Genomic DNA, 21,489 nt, shown 5'->3' with positions numbered 1-21,489 from the left:
CCCTCTCTCCCCCTCTCTCCCTCCCCCTCCCCCCTCTCTCCCTCCCCCTCCCCCTATCTCCCTCCCCCCTCTCTCCCTCCCCCTCCCCCCTTCTCCCTCCCCCTCCCCCTATCTCCCTCCCCCTCTCTCCGTCCCCCTCCCCCTATCTCCCTCCCCCTCCCCCCTCTCTCCGTCCCCCTCCCCATCACTCCCTCTCCATCCCTCCCCCCTCTCCCCCTCCCTCCCCCCTCTCCCCCTCCCTCCTGAGTGATAATGATCCTGCTCAGATGCCAAAATAAAATAAGAAAAGTAAAGGTACATGACACTATCCTAGCTTTCGGAACCATTAGTTGCTTCCTTGGAGAAGTTTGGTGGTGGGGGGAGATTGCTTGGGAGAGGTTAAAATAGAAAGGCAGGTCACTCAGACCCCAGATTGAGAGGGATGCACCTGTAGTGTGGACTATAGTAGTGATCTTCGTCCACATCAGCCCTAACTACAGATGGATAGTCTCATCCTGGGGCCTAAGTGACTTTCTCTTCCTTTTTAACCTCCCCCAAGCAATAACCCTCTCCTCTCTGAGGGAGGAGCAGATATTATCCACCTACATGACATGTTCACTTTCATTGCAGGGTCTCACTAGCCATGGGTCTGGCATCTCTTTCTGAGACAGGAATCAATTCTTAACGTCACCTTAATATGGAGGGGGAACTAACTAAAATTCACATTCTGATTAATTAATGTACCAGACCAATAATTATTAATCCAACTCATGGACTTAATCTGTGTCTGGTGCAATTCCTACTCTCAAGCTTTGTTCCTAACGGTAATACTATATGAGCAGGTTTTTAAAATGCATTGTGAGTGATTCAGAGAAATATTCAGCAGTGTCTAGATCTGTAAGAGCAAACAAACAACAAATGAAGCATACAGGTAAGTAGAAGAAATGGGGACAAATAAGAACCAAAATTGGGAAGAGGCCAAGTGTTCTAGAGAATTTTTATTTTTTCAATAAAACTTTCCTGAGTATCTGACTTCATCATGTTGTTGCGAAGACTAATGTGCGGTATTTACTGCCAGGATAGTTGCATTCCCGATCTGATCAGAAGTATGCAGACAGCTCCATGTAATGTGTAACTGACTGCTAGATGTCAGAAGAGGTGAACCTGCAAGTATAAAAGGGGCAGGGAGTATCGTGTTGTTGGCAAAGAAGCAATAACAGTAGAAATAGTCACCCAGGGGAGCTCAGTGACTTTGATTGTGGACTTGTCATTGGATGTCACCTGAGTACTAAATCCATCAGGGACATTTCAACCCTTCGATCGGTGCCCAAGTCAGTTGTTAATGTGATGGTGAAGTGGAAAGGAATGACCACAGGTAAACCAAGACTAGGCACATCTCATGCACTCATGTTTAGCTTTACACAGGTTGGTAGTAAAAGATCACATGAAACCAGTGGAAGGACTCACCTTTGATTTCCATGTTTCTATCAGCAGTTCAGTTAGTCCAGTGACTGTGCAAAGGGAGCAGTAATAATGGTCAAGCAGCTCCTCATTTCTGTAGTCAGTACTAAGGAACTTTTGAGGAGATGTAATGAGCAACACCTCTGGACAAAGGATGACTGGAAAGAGTGATTTGAAACATGCTATACCTGGTGGCAATCTGATTGAAGGATTTGACTTTGGTGAATGCCTGGAGAACATTGCTTGCCATCATGCCTAGTGCCAACAGCAAAGTACAGGGGAGGTGGTGTTATGGTGTGGGGGTGTTCTTTGTGGTTAGATTATGGTCCCCTTATTGCATCCAAGAAAATGTAAATGCGGATGGAAATGAATATATTTTGCAGTATCACAGATGATCTGCTAAGTTGCAGACAGGCACAATGGAAAGGTTTCACCCAAAGCCTTTGACCGTTATCCCCGGCAGCTCTGATTGAATATCATCATTTTATTTATTTTTTATACTCTGTAAAAACTTATGCACATAAAACAAATAAATCAGTGACTAATGTTTTACAGCTATACATGGTAGTAACTGTGTGAACTGGTGGCATCAGTTACGGCTGATCATTTTACAGTTGAACATAGTTTTAAAAATACAAAACATATTGTTCAAATTTCATATTAATATTTTTTATTAAAACCATTATTATTATTATTGTTATTATTATTAAGTAGAATTTGAACCGACAGGAATGTTACTATAAGTTGCCATAGAGTTTCATTTATGAATCAATTATAATTTACACAATTTGGTATTAATACTAATAAACTATCCAGTACGCCATATAATAAAGTGAAAAATAAATTGCCTTTATCTCCAGAAACTTTGTACTTACCCGTATATGCATTCTAACAGTAGTGTAATCATAGCTAAGTCATTATTGTCAGATCAGTGTGGCTGTTGGGATCAGTGCATAGTAGCCGGATCCCAATGATTTCTAAACAGTTCCCAAAACCGGGTGTTTTTTGTGGCCACCTGCTCATTAAACAATGCCACACGAGATGAAGCATGATGGCGGAAGATTCCAAACTCCTCCAACAGGCCATGCATCTTCCCTTCTCGCATGGATGGAGCATCCTCGTGTGTGAGGACAAAACTGGTACAATGTGCCCACTTTCAAGGAGGTGCACAGTGAAGTTAATTTTTCTGTTGCATTTTGACAATTTAATGCGACATGTTCACTGAACCTGGCTTCCAGCCATCTACCAATTTGTCCCACATAGCAAGCATTGCAGTCAAGACATTCAATTCTATAGTGACCTGACTTATGGAAAAGATTTTTTTATTACTATTTTTTAAAATTCTACCCAAGTTACCCGTAATAGAAAATGCCACATTTACTTTGTTTTCTAAAAATGGAAGGCCACTTTGTCACTAATTTTACCATAGTATGTTAAACAAATGTTCTTATCACTGATATTGTCACCTATATTCAAACTATTTTCTTTCTGCCTTTTGTTCACCATTTTGTTACCCATGCCATTGACATAATTATGCATGTAATTATTGACCTTAGTTATATAACTGTCTTCAGCTCGGTTTTGGGAACTATTTAAAAACCATTGGGATTCAGCTATTATGCACCAGTCCCAATACACACACACTGATCTGACAATAATGGTTACACTCCTGCTAGGAAGCATATGAGTACGAAGTTTCTGGAGAAAAATGAAATTGTATTTCCCATGAGCCGGCCCCAGTGGCCATGCGGTTCTAGGCGCTGCAGTCTGGAACCGCAGGACTGCTACGGTCGCAGGCTCGAATCCTGTCTCGGGCATGGATGTGTGTGATGTCCTTAGGTTAGTTAGGTTTAAGTAGTTCTAAGTTCTAGGGGACTGATGACCTAAGATGTTAAGTCCCATAGTGCTCAGAGCAATTTGAACCATTCTATTTCCCATGATATTACATGATGTAGATGATAGTTAATTAATTTTAACACTGAACTGTGTAAATTATAGTGGCTCTGTGTACTAAACTCATAACAGAGAACATTTTAAAGCATAAAGATCTCTGGCCTTTCAACATACTAATGATGGCACGACAGCTTATAGGACCACTCCCGCCTGTTCCAATTCTTTTAACTGTACTTAGTATATAGCAAGGTTTTAATCAAAAAAATTATTAGCTTAGGTATTTGCCAATTACCACCATGTATAACTGTAAAACGTTAATCGCTGGTTTTAGTTAAAACTACCCTATTGTTTTATGTACATATTTTTAAAAAATATATAAAATAAAATGATAAAACATACATATTGTAAATTAAATTTAATACATATTTTCAATGCATCGTACATGTAAGGAGGACACTGTAGATTGGTATGATATACACTGAAGCCAGCTGTGGTGTAATTATAAACAGTGGCCTCAGTGTTAATTCAACCTCTGACATGAATTGTCCAGTTGGGACTACGTGCATTTACAAGTGGTTTTCATGTTTTATTTCACATGTACTAGTATTTGTTTTATGACTCACTTACATTTAAAGGTTATGCAACAATACATTCAGTAAGGCATGCATGTTACTTTATTGTTACTGGTTCTTTGCATTTTTTTAGCACTGAATATGACCACACAGTGACTGAAATATAGATATGCAATAAACATCATTTGCAACTGATTGTTGTACCCTTTACTACTAGAAATAATTTCTGCAGTCTTCACTTTTTGACGTGCATCACTGATCTGGTATACTTCTTGGCTAATGTGTATTGGTCCAGATTCTGTCACTTCACTTCAAGGAAGGGTAGCATACCTTGCTTTCCTGTCCCCATCATAAACTGTATGTTGGCATGCTATCGGTTAAAAAATAGTGAAAATTATACAGTTCCTCTTTACTGTTTGGCCACATGATGAAAGCACCATCTACATACTGAAGACAGCATTTGAGTTGCAACAGTACAGATTCAAAGATTCACTGCTCCAGTCTATACCACTGCATGACAAAAGCCGCAAAAGATTACGCTTTTGCTTAACTTTAATGTTATTTAAGTGTGATACAATATCCAAAAGGCATGCTGGCCTTTTCTTGTTAGTCAAAAAACTTTATGATCAGAATTTCCCTTAGATATTGTATGAGGTCACAACTGCTCATAAAACCCACACTTTCCCTCTTAGGCGAATTTTCATTGTGTATGTATTTATTTACCAGAAAATTTTGTATACATTTGATATTGTGTTTTCTAACTGGAATTTTTCTATGATATGTGATTGAACTTATCTGCAATATTAACAACATTAAATTTCTTAAGACGAAGTTAAAAATTTATTTATCAAAAAAAGAGTGCTTAAAGGAATTACGTTGCCCCTCCCAGCAGATTAAAATATCAAGTACTGGCTGTGCTCGCATATCAGTAGTTTTGTTATGATGAGTGAGGATGAGTAAATGCAATAACCTCAGCTGCCCGCATGTGTGTGTGTGTTTGGGGTAGCATAGCTTGTGATGTGTGCCCTGCCCCAACGCACAATTTGGCGTACAGGCAGCATCACTGCCAAGCAGTGCATGCAGAGGGGCTTGGACAGGAGTGTACATCTTTGCAGCTTGCCATTGAAGTAACTATACACTATGCAACCAATTTAATAATTTATGTGGTTTATGTTTACTGAAGTAAAGATGGTAGATCCCTTGCTTCACCCTCTTAGGGCCATTGTTTGTTGCTTTTTAAAGTAGCCTATGTTTCTTCTCAGGGCTCAAGCTACCTCCATACCAAATTTCATTGAAATTGGTTCAGCAATTTGGTTGTGAAAACATACCAGACAGTTACTTTCACATTTCTACTAATAGTAAGTATTCGGGGAAACATTTGTGGGTGAAATGTCTTTCCTTGGATGCCAATCTTAGTTAACCATTCCTTGGCTGTGGCAGTGCTGCTTATCTTTAATGAACACAAAACTTTACTTAAATTCTTAGAAACACACTGTTTAGAGTTAAAACGTGCTAAGATCATAAAATCAAATTTTGGTGACACAGATTCTTAAAATTCGTTCTTCTCTTGATTCTATTGCAGTTTTATTAACAAAATGTAAACTGTGAACGAGAAAGGCTGTGGGGACCAAACCGTATAAAGAATCCAACTTTAAGATAGCTATAGAACAATGAAACAACCATGTAATTGTACAGGTAAAAATTTAATTTCCCGGGGAAGGAAAAGGTACTGACAGTGTAACAACACAGCTTATTTGTACACTGTTGTGTGTCTAAAACTTCATAGATTTTTACAGAACCCTACTGTCAAATGTGCTGTCTTCAAAATTGGGCTTGTGTGTAATGCCGTGACTGCAGGAGTGTGTGTTTTGGTTGTCTGCTCGAAAGTTAGCCTGAATGCTGTTTTCTGTTGTGTGTTTCTGTACTCCATGCATCGATTGTTTAAATATTGTTATTTAAGAAATATTTTTGTTATAGTCCAACTACAAAGTCAAGAAGCCCAGTAAATAAGCCAAGAAACCGTAAATTATTTCCACAGAAGATTCAAGATAAGTATGTTTATTTTTGTGTTGAATGTATACTTTTTAAACTCTTTAAATATTTCTACTTGCAAATCTTTCTTTTCTTCTTTTGAAGTTTTCTCCTTTTGGTTTCCATTTTCTGTGCATATTCTTAAAACTATTCAATACCTAAAAGTAAGAAATAAGGTATACATTTATCTTCTCATGTCTGTAATTATATGCAAATATAATTCTATATCTGCTTACATACTCGGCAAACTACTGTGAATTGCATGGCAGAAGGTACTTAGCATTGTACCACATGTTACAATCACATATGCAGCATGGAAGAATGACTGCTTTAATGGCTCTGTGCAGGCTGTAATTAATATAAAAGGTTCTTCACTTTGTAGGTAAGCTTTAATGTGATAATTGGTGCCTATCTTCATGTATCTGCTGCTTAAGATTTTTCAGCATTTTCTTGAGCTAAACAAGCCAGTGACCATTCATGCTGCCCTTCTTTGTATACATCCAATATCCCCTGTCCGTCACATTTGGTACAGGTTTCATACATGTGAGAAAATTTCTAGGATGAGATTCGTAAGTGTTTTGTAAGCAATCTCCTTTGACTGACAGCATTTTCCCAGTATCATACCAATGAACTGAAATCTACCACCTGTTTTACCTTCAGTTTAGCCTATGTGGTCATTCCATTTCATATCCCCTCAAATTGTTACTCCAATATTTCTATGAATTGGTTGGTTCCAGTTGAAACTCATTCATTTTGTAGTCATAAGATACTACTTTCCTCCATTTTTTGAAATGCACTGTGTTGTGTGTGTCTACACTTAAAGCAAGTTATCAATGTTTGCACTGTTTGGAATCTTATCTAGATCTGAGTAGATACTTGTGCACCATTTTTCACATAGTTCTTCATTATAGATAACTGTATCATATGCAAAGAAATATGAAGTTACTATTTAGTATTGTCTGCTAATTCATTTATATACAGAGTCTGTCAAATATCTATACATCCGCTGTCCCACTGTATCTGGATATTGATATTGGCAAGAAATTTAAATTCAGATTATATTGTAGTATGGCCTCTCACTCAACAGGTATCATGTTGGTGAGAAAACAAAATGGCTGAATCACAATTGACATTCAAGCAGTGAAAATCCATTTTGAAGTGGTTTATCAAATAGGAGTTTGAAACAAAACTCCCAACCTGTCTAACAATTAAACTCATTCCTGATATGTTTGAGATGCATGGAATGATTTGTGATATTCACGAAAAGTTTTGGAAGACCATGGTACAGCAAAAAGTCCTTCTTCATTGACTCTCGTGTCTGACAAGTTTGATGCTTCTCCACAGAAGTCTGTTATGCTTGTGCACATGAGGTGATGATTAACACAATAAGTGTATGATGAATTCTAAAAGTTGTTAAGCCAAAAGTTTACATCCTACAATTACTGCATGCAGTTAAGTGATGATGCTAATTATCGAATAAAATTTTGCAAATAATATCAGCATATAATTTTTGAGAACATCTTTCTCTGGAGCACAGCAGTGTATTTAATACTTAAAAATGAGTATGAATAGTCACAACCGCAATAAACTTATAAAGAGATAAAGTTCATTGCAGTTGTGACCGTTCATATTCATTTTTAAATATTAGCAAATGTTGACTGGAGATGAATAGTTGGTGTGGTCTAATGAGGGCCAATTTAAAACTAATAAAACACTGAATCAGCAAAATTGCACCTACTGGGCTCTGAAAAATCACTTGTTCACATGGATAAGATGGTCAGTTTACCAGAGGTTCATGTATGGTTCTGAATACCATCTAGGGCCTTAGGACCCTTTCTCTTTGATACTGTCCCTAGAGAAGTGTACCTGGAAATGTTACATGAGTTAATTTTATGAAGTATACATGCATTTTATGGAGCTGATGATGTCATCTACCAACAGGACGGGGTGTCACCACACTACCATGTGGTTGCACGAGTTTTCCAGGATGCAGGGGCACTGGAATGGACAAAGAGTGTGCATTGAGTAACCCCCCCCCCCCCCCCCCTGCTCCCGCCACCTCTCCTGCCCACCAACCATATCCAGATATACCCCCATGGACTTTTAGCTGTGGAGAACTGTGAAATATATTCTATTGACGTAAGCCACATATATTGGAGGACTTGTCAGGAGATTATAGCAGTATCTACACTGATTTCTGTTGAAACGTTAACTGATGTAGTTGTGGTGACTGCACCCGCGCTCACGTTCAAGCCAGACGGCAAAACGCAGAATTCACAGCTCCTACCCCCACTCACAAAGACCCTTCATGAAATGCTATTTGTCAATATGACAGTTTTAAACTGATTATAGTAAGGTATTTAACATTGTGAAACTTCAGTAACTGTTTAGTGTAGTCAAGGCATGTCCTGACAGGAACAATGATTTTGTTTATACTTTTGGGCCTCAAACAGAAGCCTCATGCTACCATCGGGCTTGGCGATAGCTAAAATAGAGCTACAACTGGGGAATAGGAGGGTTGTATGGCCTCCTAATTTATCATCCTTCCAATTTTTTCCCTCACAGATTCTCCTTTTGCCCATGGAATTGGGTATGAAGAAAAGCAGAATGATTTGTGTGGGTAAACGTCCATTTTATACACGTAACCCTTTATTACCTCTTGCACCTCCTAAATACATGTGCATACCAAAGTATTGCTCCTTGTAACTCCTTCTTCTGATCATCTGACAAACAAGCGGATTCACTTACCTTGGTTTGGACAGGCTCTGGGGTCACGTCTTCTTCAGACAGCTCCTTGTTTATCGAGAATCAGTACGTTTGGATATGAGAATTCTACTCTAACAATACTCGCTTTGAGTGTATTTTCTGTTGTGTTGGTTTTAATTAAATTTACTGATGACCTCTGTTTGTTGGTGGTAAAGAAACGTTTTTCTTGCCATATGTCAATCTGTACTTTGTATTGTCTGAAGGTATCCTTCCAGTAAGACAGTTTATTACAAGTTTTTCCACTACCAGAAAAATGCACTTCAGAGAACAATTGCTGATGGTAATGGGTATTAACCCCTGAAGTTTAACTCCTTTCGACTTGCTCCCAACTGCGGTCAGAATATGACAATTCTGCACCAGAATTTGCAGCTCGTTAAATAGACCTTGTGTTATTACACTTGTCAGTGAACCCATATTAAGTACCAGAGGTACATCTAAATCACATGTCTGGGCATTAGTGACAGCTTGCACTGACTCCTTATTTGCCTTGTCTAAATTGTTACATCTTCCCGATACCAGGGTGTATATGACCTGGGACAACCGGGAGATCCGGGAAAAACCCGGGAATTTTTTCATCTGGGAGAAAACCGGGAAAAACCCAGGAATTTTTTAGAATTCCGTGATTTTTTTGTTTCGCTTTTCAGTTAAATCTTTGTTATTTTGACTGGTAAGAAATAATATTCAAACAAACAACATTGCTGTATCCCTCTACTGCAGAATAATACTGCAGCAATAAAACATGAACGAGAGAAAAAAACTAAAATAAAACTTAAGTTGCAAAGGAAATGTGCCATGTACAACAACAAAACACAGTCCTCACACAAGCATCTGCCAGCAGCAAAATGTGTCAAAGGCTTTAGGAATACTATGCAATGCTTCATAACAACAAATTGCCTCCAGTGAGCGTAACGTCACAACTGTTTACAATGGATTTGTGTGCGCAGTTGCATGCGGGCCCGTGCGCATGCGCAGTTGAGTTGCGTATGTGTAGTACCTTCTCCCACTTCTGGCTACAAAAGTGTGGCTGTTAGCTGTATAAGCAGTAGCGAGATGCTACTCGGAAAAATTTTACTGTCGCGCGCAAGCTGCCATTTTCGCTGGGAGCAAACCGGGTATCTGCCCCGGGCGGCAATTTCAGTCAAGCGTTAATCGCCTTGCAGAACAATGAAGTTATTATTGTCAGTTTGCTAAAGAAATGTGGTTTTTATTCACCTTTTCTGCTGTGGCAGTCAATTTGTTTGTTACGAAATGTTTATTTCCACACTATTGGCCAGTTTCAACTGTCCTCTGCATTTCAAAAGAGCATGTTTTCGTCTTCTTGCATATATGGCATTATGCCATAATAAAGAACCAAAAATGAAATAATACAGTAATGGTACTCCAAGAAAATTTACAACCCAATCTGGATGTACGAATGTGCACTTTAAACTGAATTATGCACATTATTATGGTTCACGAAATTCTGATGCTCTTGGAATATCCTCTGATGTCTTGTTTCTTTTATGACATAACGTAAGATCTTTTAATGTTTTACACGTACGAACATAGGGGCTTCTTGCATCATTGTAGCTGCTCAAGCGCTGACACACCTGTTATCTGGCGCTCTCTGGCGACTGCTGAAACGAACCTCTTTCTAACAGGTCACGGGAAAATATCGCAAATGATTGATTGAAAAGCGTTACTTTCAAAGTAAATTTTCTTTTACCCAAGATGAACTATGTGCGATGAATTTCTTTATTCGCAGAGTGTTTGACTCTCATTTAAAAATCAACTTTTCGAGGATGACCATTTAGAATAATTTCGAGCCCAGAAGATCAGACATTTATGTTGTTATTAAAAATTTTACTGGCACATTTGTGTGATGTATCTTAAAGTGTAACACGTGCAAAGAAGATCAATGTTATACGTGAAAGTTTAGCTTCTCTTGCAGCTTATTAATCACCTGATACCAATATTGTATGTGAAAGCTTTGCTTTTCTTGTAGCAACACTATGTATATTAATTTAAACCATTAACTTTTCCTATTTGTGTGTCCACGTTACTTAATAGTGATAATGCTATCGGCTGGCGAGATCGTGTGATGTGAGCTACGACTGGCTAACAAAAGCGCGTAGCAATCTCGATAAATTGATAAGTTTTACAGTTCTGAGGAAAAGTATGCTGTCACTTAACACGGAAAAAGTGTGTTTTTAACCAGGAAATCCAGGAAGTTTTTTCCTTGTCCACGTATACACAAGATACAGTTCTTCTTTCATATCTACCCCCCCTTGTTCATATCTGAGAAAGTAGTTTGGAACAAATTCCATGCCCCCACCCCTTTTATAGGTCTCCTTATTGTGACTTGTTAGTTTTCCTGATTGGTTGGAGGGTTAGCCTCTTCATTGTAACTTTAACTACCTGCTTGTTGTGGGTTTGACCCCGCCAGTTTGTGTTCTTTATTGCCCTGGAATTAAATTGTTTGACCCCCACCATATATAATTGTTACTACGTTGATTGTAACTGCCAGGTGGAGGTCTGCTGGATGGTCTATTTGCATTCGGTTCCTGCAAATTACTGTATTGGTTATTATCACATGTGGGAGGTGGTTTGTGAACTATCTGGCCACAGCTCTTCTGTTTGATATAAGCCGGTCTATTGCAATTACTTTGAAAACTTGTTTGTACTTTTGGCTTCCCCCATCATAATTATTTCTTTTATTATTATTATTATTATTGTTGTTGTTGTTGTTGCATGGGAAATATGGGTGCCAACCATGTTGGTTATTGCCACCGTTGACATTCTGCAGTTGACTATTTCATGGAGACACGGACTGTGTATTAATGTTCTGTGCTTGTGACGGCCCCTCTTCATATATTAGGTCAACCAAGTTGATTGCAGATAAGAAATACTCTATCATTTTCAGGTATGTGGTCAGTTTTTTCCTTATACGGGTGGGCACGTCACTTCTCAGTGTTTTCAATATGTCCATGTGGGAAACTGGGTTTGTCCAATAACTGGTTTTGTTTAAATATTTTTCGAAATACTTCCTCAGTCCGTCATGTTTACTACTGAATGGTCTTGGGTTGAAAATTGCTTGACATAGCCTTTCTTAGACTGCTGTGGACCAATATTTGTTAAAGTCAGTCCATTTAAGTTACTCATAGGTATGGCATCCCTCAGCCATATCTGTTGCCCACAATAAAAACATTGCCCTGTGTGTACCCTAAAATGAATTGGATCTTCTGTGCTTCTGCCCAGTTGCAGGGTAACACATTGTGAAAAGTTCTGATAAACACTATGAGGTTCATTTTCTTACTCTCAGATGAAAAAACTGGGAATTGCCTGTGATGGAGGAGACCAACGTCTATTAATAAAGGAAGCAAGCATGCAGTATTGTCTGTTGCCGCCACAGCATTGTTTGGATGTACATGATTACATTCTGGATATGTTTGCACAACTGGTATTGATGTTAGCAGTGCCTGTTGCATTTCATAATTCCTTTCTTCTCCATCTGAAGAGCTGATAGCAAATGGTTGATAAGTATTACCACTACCTTTCCTTCCCGATTGCTTGCTATTGGCGTCTCTCTAGTGACACCCACAACATTAATTAGACTGCCCTGCAACTTCTCTTCTGCTGCCTTTAAGCCCAGCTCAATCTTAGCAATCAGTTCATTTTCTCTTTCCTTTAGTACCTCTTAAATTGCCTCAACATAGGTCTTAAGCTCTTGTACGACCTTCTGTGTGAGGTCTGTACCCTTATCTAACATTCCTGCTTTGGCTCTGTTGTTTAAAGTCTTTACCTCCTTTATGATGTTTCCTTGTGCTTTCTTTATGAACTTAGTGCCTAAATCTAAATTATTCAATTTTACTGACAGCTCCTCTACTTCTTCCGTTAAATCTTTACATAAAGATTGCAACCCATTAACAGTAACTGTCATAGTTTATAAATTTCTGAAGCTTCTGACTGAGCCTCTTGCGGCTGTGCCTCCTGTATAAATGACATTTTTGATCTAGGCTGTTTATCTCCTGAAACAAATCAGTGAATAATTACACCTTCAATGTCTTCCCCATATCAGCAAGTTTGCATGTTAAATCATTAGAAAAGTCAGTGTGTAGATTTTGACTTAAATGATCGAACATCTGTGATAGGTCATTTTTAAAATAATGAAATTTTTTGTTGGTTTGTTGTTTAGAAAATTATTAAATAAATTCTTCATGGGGTCAGTAAAGGCTTTATACATGTCCTGCATTGAATTCATTGATAGCACACAACCATCTTGTGTACCTACTGTGTCTTGTTCCGTCACATTTGAAACAAATTCTCTTGAAATTTACTTATTCCACACTAATGCTTTTTTCATTGGCTTCATGGAAGAAAATGCTTCTTAGTAAGATTTGGGGATTACTCTCTTCTACCATGAGCATGGTAGCATCATGAGGTAAGACATTACTGTCATCAGCATAAACTGAATTTGTGTAGTATTCCGAGCTGCCGTCGATATGATAGACATTTTTTGTCACACACCCATTGTGGCAACATTGTGTGTGTCTATGCTATTTTCATTAGACAGCACTATCTTTTCAACTGGTTCCATCTTGCAAGTCTTTCTTAAAGTTATAAATATGAAACAAAATTTAAATTTAATCTTAAAATTGATTGCAAGAATTTTCCCAATCAATGTATGATTTATCCTTCACCAGAATTGCAGCTTATTTTTGCCATTTACAATTTTTTTATCTAATTCGAAAAGAAATCAGAATAATGTTAACCCAAATATCTGTTGTTTTAAAAAAATGTTTCAGATTTATGACTGGATAGGGGTAAGATACTGAAACTACTTTTGATAGATGTGTTTCCAAATGCAGTCATGCAAGCAATAAGTTGGAGTTCTTTCCTATCTTATAGACAATCTTCTAACAGATTTTTGGTAAAATTCCCCTGGTTAACCATACGTCATTTATGCATACCATGTGGTGTTTGTCCATCATGAAATGAAGTAAATAAAGAAACAATTAGTACAATAGACAGTTGCTCAACAGGTTTTATATCATTTAATTATTTCGCCTGTTTAATCTATCTGGCACCATCCAGGGAAAGGTCACCAGTTCTATTGGTTAATTATTAATTTTAAGAATAATAAATACGATAGAAATTTGTTGGCACTGCACAAGAAGCACGCTCAGGAGCATGTGTCTCAACTAATTTACGCACAGGTACGCACACTTCAGACAGTTAGGCTTATGATTTTTCATAACACAAAAAATCTCTAATGTATAATGTTAGATTATTAGATGATTTTTCTTCCAGCCAGGCATGAAATTATTTTCCTCATCTTCTTCTTTGAAGACAATGTTATGGCGTGCAGCTTGCTTTGCTTAAATTTCTTGCTTCTCTGAAGTATTGCAGGTATGGGGACACATATAGATAGATCAGGTGAAATAAAGAATTAGTAAGTGACATTAGCTTATTTCTTTAAGAATTAATTTATTACTATAATAATTGATATAATTCACATCGTTAGTGAACTAAACAGAAATTCACATCTTATCTCTATTATGGACCATAAGACACTTTACAGGATCTATGAAACATCCCATAAGAGTTTTTACAAACGCAAGAAAATTAATGTTCTTAGTGCTTTTTCCTCACTATCTGCACAGCCTTGATTGCGGTGGACATACTGCATTTTAATCTTTGCCGTAAATTACTTAGGCGAATTAATGCATAAAAATAAACAGAGAAAAAATAAAACTTGTACCCATATAGGTGAACAAAGTCCCAGTACAATATACAGCGATCTCCGTTGAAACATTGACCAATGTAGCTGTGGTGACTGCTTATCGTTCTGGTATTTGTAAATATAGCCTAGCAATATGATATTTCATGTTTAATACCCTAGTGGAAAATTGTTATTATTTATGACTTCAGGCTTTCATCAGCCAGCTTACATTTTTTTGCTATCTACAGTAGAACCTTGATTATCTGTGAGTTTTGGGACCAGGCAGTGCCTGAAATGCTAGAATGGTCGGATAATCAGAGGAGAACGAAACAAATCATTTGCAGAGTTCAAAATGATGTAATTAATCAGAGTTGAGTAAAAAATACATTTCTAATTGAGAGAAAGTAAAACAGAAAATTTTAGACAATAAAAATCTATTTAAAGAAGTGTAAAAGGTGTTTTGTCCACAATATGACCATAACTAAAGTAGTTAGCTGTTGTTCGAAATATTTGAGTGCACTCTTGAATGTTTATGGATGCTCTTGGTTTCTTTCACCTCTTGCATTGCCTCATGTTGCAATTGGTCAGCCTGTCCTTTGCTACTAGTTTCTTGTCTGTGAATGTCTCATTCTTTGAGGCAAGCATTTTTTGACATTTCATTGTTTGGTTCTCGTTAATGTTGTATAATTGATCAATAACCAATTTATTTTCTTAGACTATTTTTTTAAAAATTTTTTCAACAAACTCCCTACCTTCATCATCATCATCAACAACAGAAAGTTTTCCACCTGAAATAGCAACTTGCATAATGCTGTGAAGATTTACCATCAGTGAAGACAACCTCCACTTGCTGGGAATCCATCTTCTTCACCCCCCCCTACCCCCACTTTTTGGTGTAACTGAATAACTTTTTCTTTACGATAGCGTCTGAAAGAGGAGTCCAGCTCTTTTCTGACGAAATCATAGACACACAGTGTCATCCAGGAGCTCAGATTTTGGTTTTTTCAATGCTTTTCTAGTTTTTAAAGCATTTTCACCACTTAAAGTTAACAAAAAACTTGGATTTTTTTCCAATCATTAATGGGCATCACTCAGACATCCATTTCAGAAGCTAAGCTAGTAATTGACTCACCTCTGTAAGTGTTTGCAGAACGCTTTAGTTTTTGTTCGATTATGCACACAACATGTTTCCAACTCTGATTTGTACCCATTTTAGTTTTTCTGAATCCATTGCTTTTCTGAATCACAACTGCAACAACTATCTGCAAATGTGTAATTAAAAGAATATAATAATAAACTTAAAAAATGCACAAATAAAGCAGCAGATTAGAGTATAATGAAGCAAACGTTCTGACAGGACAATTGTCTGTCAGTTGAGCATGCACGAAGATCATGTCTTAGATGGAAGATTGTTGTGATAACAGATAAGCCGACATTCTGTTAGGTGTGGAGCACAGACAGATGATTGGGCACATGGACAAATAATCTGAGGAGTCAGTTAATTGAGGATCAGATAATACAGGTTCTAATGTACTGACCATATTCATTACTGTGTCCAGGAGTAGCACTTGAACAATATCTCAGCAGTTGCTTGCTTCTACTTCCCTTTAATGACTGTAACACTATGACTAGTAACAGTGTTACAGTTCCACACTGAAGAGATGAGAATGTTTTCTAAATAACTAAGCTTGTGCTTATTAATTTACAGTTGTAATACAAATTAATTTTTTCAGTAACATCAGAAGCTTTAATTATCTTCCCATAACTATTTATACAGCAAACGCAGTGATGTGAAATTTATTTTATCTTAATTGCAGCAGAAGTGGGAATGAAACCTGTCCAGATCAGATATGCATGGCATCAACAAATCGAAAGAAACCCCACTCCTTATCCAGCCAGGCAAGTAAAACCTAGATTGATTGATTTATCAAGAGACAGTTTGTTGTTAATTTTCTGAAAGTATCTTATTCCAAAGCTAACATACTGTCTCTTAATAGCGATATTTGAAGTTGTTTTGTGACTGCAAAATAACAGTTCGGTGCAGATATCTTATTTTTTGTACTAGAATCTAAGGTTAATAAAGAAGTTTAGAATGTCATACACTACTGCACACAACTTTAGAGAATATATGTTATCTAGTTTCCATAATTGTTGCAGGTAAGAGAAGAAACTAGTTGGCTGCAAAAGCATACAGCAAGTCTGGAAAGACGATGGAGCACAGGTCTTTGGCGCCGCAAAAGGCGACTTGACTCGTTAGATGTTTCTGTTCCTTCAGAATCTACAGACATGCCAGATCTCAGCACTTCTTCAGGAGATCTTGTTTTCTCACATGCCATTGTAAATCTATCAGACTGTGATTTAAATAAGGCAATTGTAGATGGTAAACTTTCAAGAGCTGCTCTTGAAGACTATGACAACACAGCCTCTGATTCTGTTGAGTTTGTCCGTATACCCAAGAGTGAATATGAAGCCATTAAGAACAGAGTTTCTGAAATTGAAAATCAAATTACAAGAGAATTTGGCAATGTGAATCATGCATCTTCAGATGAACAAGTGTGTGGTACACTGTCAGTTCAGTCTGCTTATGAGCGTACTCTGGAAGAGCAAGCTCGTCTTGATGGGACTCCTGGTCAAGATATGGTTTCTGCTGATCAACTTGCTCGACGACTGAGCCGTGAACTGCGTATACGAAGAAGTTTGGATGGAGCAAGACCAATCAGATCACCTAGTGCTCGTAAGATTGGCTCATTGCGTAGGCGTTCAAGAGAAATAGAAGCACAAAAATTACGGCGGAATTCGTGGGCTTCTCCAGATGCTATTGTTTCAACCGCAAATGGCTCTGCACTGCGTCGGGGCCGTCCAAATACAGTATTGACGGGTCTACGACGTCCATGCCGTAGATCATCATCTTATCATGGGCGGGAATCTAATATTGATACAGATGTGACTTCATCTGTCTCCAAAAATTGTGTTGCTGGAAATGATACTTTTGGAAATTTATCTTGCACTGTGAGCCCAGTTTTATCTGATCAGCAATTATTCTTACAGAGAAGAAAGTCAATTGAGTCGTCTGTTGGAATGATGACTGTTTCCAGCACCCCTCAGTTTGCAGAACAAAACCATTGTGTTGTTACACACCAACCTATGCTGGAAGGCAGTGAAGATTTTGCTGCTGTTTCAAATGGCGACCAATGGTTTTCAGCTGAAACGCACCTGCCCAAGACACCAACTGTTCATGGAGAAGCTCCAGTTACAGGTAGGGCATCAGTAGCCCGAATAAGAAATGAAAATGCTGGAATGGTGTTGGAAAGAATGAGACTTTTTGACAATTATATTGGTGATGCTATTTCTGGTGTATTGGACACTCCAGTTCCCATCAGTAACAGAACACGGATTAACAGTTTGAAAGGAGTGGACGTGATTAATGGTCAGCAGCACTCTAAGATAATTACTGTTCACAGAACTACTAAAAACATTACCCACGGTACAACCACTTCAAATAAAAAGAAATGCCACGCTAAAAGCCCAAAAGAGACTTCCAGAAAAACTAGACATAAGCAGTCAAAATCTCCTTTGTCAAAAAGTGCAATTTTAAGCAGTCATGTGAATTCACCCAAAAATAGATTGGTGAGAAAGTCACACAGTTGCAAAGTTGCTAAATCACAGCACAGCCATTCAAGATTTAATAAAACCACCCCTTCAAAGACAGCAAATGGTGAAAAGGAAAACCTTGCAGCCACAGATGATCAGTTTTTTAGAAATAAGATAGCAGAATTCCGTTCGCAAAAGTGTCAAGATATCTTAAGAAAACAATCACACCTCAACTCATCAAAAGACGTCTCTTCTCCATTAAAAGTCCGGAATAGAGTGGATGTGGGAAACGTAGTGGCAGGACGAAACAACATTGAAGTTAAATATCAGACACCAGTACCCCATATCAAAGATTCATTGTTGTTGCGATCTCCAAGTAAAATGCTGAAGCCATACATGAATTCAGAAAGTGCTGCAGGACGGCACCCAATAACTCCTATAAAGGCCATGACACCTCTTCATTCTACACCAGCCAGGCGATCACCAAGGTTAACACAGTCTTGTTTGTAGATCTAGGACATAGTTATTGTAAATAATCAGCCAGTACTGCCTAATTTACAGCAGTATCCAACTATGAAATTATCTTCACAAAAATTAAAGTTCAAAACAAGCTTTAATACAAACTGTGATATTAGAAAAGACAACTTCTTGCTGTATACTCAGACTTCAAATCGATATTCTTCAGCACTGCCCGAGTGACAACACTAACTAGGCATTGTTTGCATTCAGCCCAGGCTTTCTTATTAAAATATAAACTTTTCTTAATGTCACCAATATAAAACAAAAACTAACAAATACTGCAGTCTATAAATAGTGGAAGAAGTTACTGTAAGATTACTTGCCATATAGTTGAGGCATTTTTATAGATTTTGCAAATACAGTAAATTTTATGTTTTGTTGTTATGTGTAACCCCATATATTTTATTTGATTTGCTACTCATCTTCTCTCTGCTCTTTTGTACCTTTTCCAATTGTATTAAATATGTGTGTCTTCAGAAAAATACACACAATTTGATTGTTTTGGACTTCAACTTTAAGTATTTGCTTCTTTACTGTTACCTTCCCCCTTCCAGCTATCACAATTCTTAAGAACTGTTGACTACTTTTCTTACATCATAAGTTAATCTTTCAGATTCACAGTAAAGTGGGAGTCTATTTCCTATAACCATTTCACATTTTCTTGCATTCTGAATTTAAAATGCAATAAATTAAATATTGCTATGTAATCTTTTTATTTCCACACTTTTGACGCAGTGGGAGTTTGGTATATCATTTCACCCTCTGGCTTATTCTCTTCCAGCTTTCAATGCAATTTACATATTTTTATGTGCATTCCACAAAAGCTTTTGACATGGTTCCCAACCTTTCTCATGTTTCATTATCCTTCATAGCACTGTTTATGGATACCAAGGTGCCATTGGTTTTCATAATTTTTTATCTCTGACTGCAATAACTACTGGTGTACGATGTGTGTACATACTTAATATTTTGACTTTGTGAGCAGTTCATTACACAACTGCTCTTAATGAGTCCAGGAAATAAATTTATCATCTTTTCTGTAAAATAAGACTGAGAAGCAAGTACATGTAATAACTTGGACTATGAAGTATATACACTGATAATCTTAGGTTATGACAAAAAGAATAGCACAGAAATTTCTACAATGCTTAAGTTTCCACCATATTTTAGAGTAACTGCTAAGGAATTTTAACTGCTTCCTTTAAAATGATGGACAGATTATGATGTAAATATCAGGAACCAATACAGTTAGTATTCAGTGTCATTTTATTTCAGCATCCATTCTCTCTCTTTCCCATACACATGACTTTGTAACTCATGACAAGGTTTTAATAGTGTAATGGGCTGTGTCTTGCTGTGGCTATTGTTCCTCTGCCCCCCCCCCCCCCCCCACACACACCTCCACTCCCAGGTCTGATATTTATATAAATTTGAATTGTTTGATTCCACCTCTTTGCACAAGTGATTTTTTTATACAATTTTCCTGCTATAGACCTCAATTTGTTGAGATACATTTGCATCCCATTTGATGTGTGTGTAATCAGACATCAGATTCAAACTTAATTTAAATGAGAAATCCCAAAACATAGTATATTAATAAGAATTCTTGTACATATTTTGTATTAAAGATATTATACTGTGGTTATTCTGTGTTAATAAATATTGGTGTTATTACAATGTCAGGTACTGTTAATGGCATATCTTCCGCCAAACAATGGGTAGATATTTGATGTTCTGTGCTTTCAATAAAAGTTTTATTATTATCATTATGTTGACTTATTTCCTGCTTTTTTTTTTTTCACTGAGCTAGTTCTTCCATGTATTCTGACCAAGTGATGTGGTACAGTAGTTAAGAAAATGAACTGTTAATTGGAAGGAATGTTCAAATCCACATCTGAACACACACATACAGATACAGATAAGACATTGCAAATATTACAGCTTTGTTTTTTCTCCCTAATGTTGAATGGGGAATTGAATTAACACTGATATTGCTAGTGTGTTATCAGTTGCAAATTGATGTAAACATGCTTGCTGCACAAAGACATTAAGGACCATTGCTGTTTACATAATACAAAAATGAATTTCTGTAACAGATACAGCATATCTACAATAAAATGCCATTTTTTTAGATTTTCCGTAGAATACCTCGTTTTCCTACTGACTACTGCTAGAATTCAGTTTTCAGTTTATACATAGTTGGCATTAACTGAAGAAAAAGTGTGAATATTTCATAGGGTTCAAATACACTTTGACTGGTGTAAGCAGCAGCCAGTAAAAAAATAGCAAATGCAATTGTGGCCAGAGATATCTTGGTAATAGCCCCTGGGGTGGCCATTCAAAAATTGTTTTTCTTACGTACTTGAAAACAGAAGAAGCTGAAACTTGAAAGTAAAATTCTAGCCTTGCCAGTTTGAAATATTGCATCAAATCTAAATACTGTTACTCTTGTACTGGGGATATGTTTGCTGATGGATCAACATTTTACATACCCGTTACAGTGAACAGGCATAATTATCAGGTTTGGGAATACAAACAACTCTACAGTGCCATACAATGAACTTATGATATCCTAAAATTATCAGAACATCATCATGCGCAGCAAGATAAGTAAACTACTTTTGTTGTGCAAAAAGTTTTCAATGGTTCTTTATATGCAGAAATTCCTGAGTTTTATGGCTCCTTTTAGATTGAATACCTGAAGCTACATAGCTTTTTATTTTTATCAAAGACTGAAATATCAGGATTCTGAAAACCTTCCACATCCAAAAATTTAGTCATGTTACAGTAGAGTTGGATGGAAAGAGTGTAAAAGTTTGACACGCTACATCCTACTAAAAAACTTGGGCAAAAATTTATGAACTTTATACTTGATTTTTATTTTATCTTCAGTTATTGCCAACACTTTCCATTTAAACTTCACTGGAAAAAAATCTGAAAGAGGTGTAATTATATACCTTATTGAAAACTGACAAT

The 21,489-nt window shown here is 37.2% G+C and overlaps 1 protein-coding gene across 4 annotated transcripts in view; it reads left to right on the top strand.

Annotated features, from left to right (window-relative positions):
* LOC124795335 overlaps positions 1-20,223 on the top strand; it is a 105,317-nt gene extending 85,094 nt beyond the window's left edge. For 2 of the 4 annotated variants that reach the window (XM_047259321.1, XM_047259319.1), the window contains 3 exons: positions 5,883-5,957; positions 16,224-16,302; positions 16,561-20,223. In XM_047259321.1, the coding sequence (XP_047115277.1) occupies positions 5,883-5,957; positions 16,224-16,302; positions 16,561-18,504 (2,098 nt within the window). In that variant the 3' untranslated portion in view covers positions 18,505-20,223. Of the gene's footprint in view, positions 1-5,882; positions 5,958-16,220; positions 16,303-16,560 lie in introns of all 4 variants that reach the window. The other 2 variants (XM_047259320.1, XM_047259318.1) reach the window with 1 other exon arrangement.
* The last annotated feature ends 1,266 nt before the right edge of the window (positions 20,224-21,489 follow it).

This window comes from Schistocerca piceifrons, chromosome 4 (assembly GCF_021461385.2).
Source record: "Schistocerca piceifrons isolate TAMUIC-IGC-003096 chromosome 4, iqSchPice1.1, whole genome shotgun sequence".
Classification (NCBI taxonomy): Eukaryota; Metazoa; Arthropoda; class Insecta; order Orthoptera; family Acrididae; genus Schistocerca; species Schistocerca piceifrons.
This window is presented reverse-complemented; position numbering and strand designations above follow the sequence as displayed.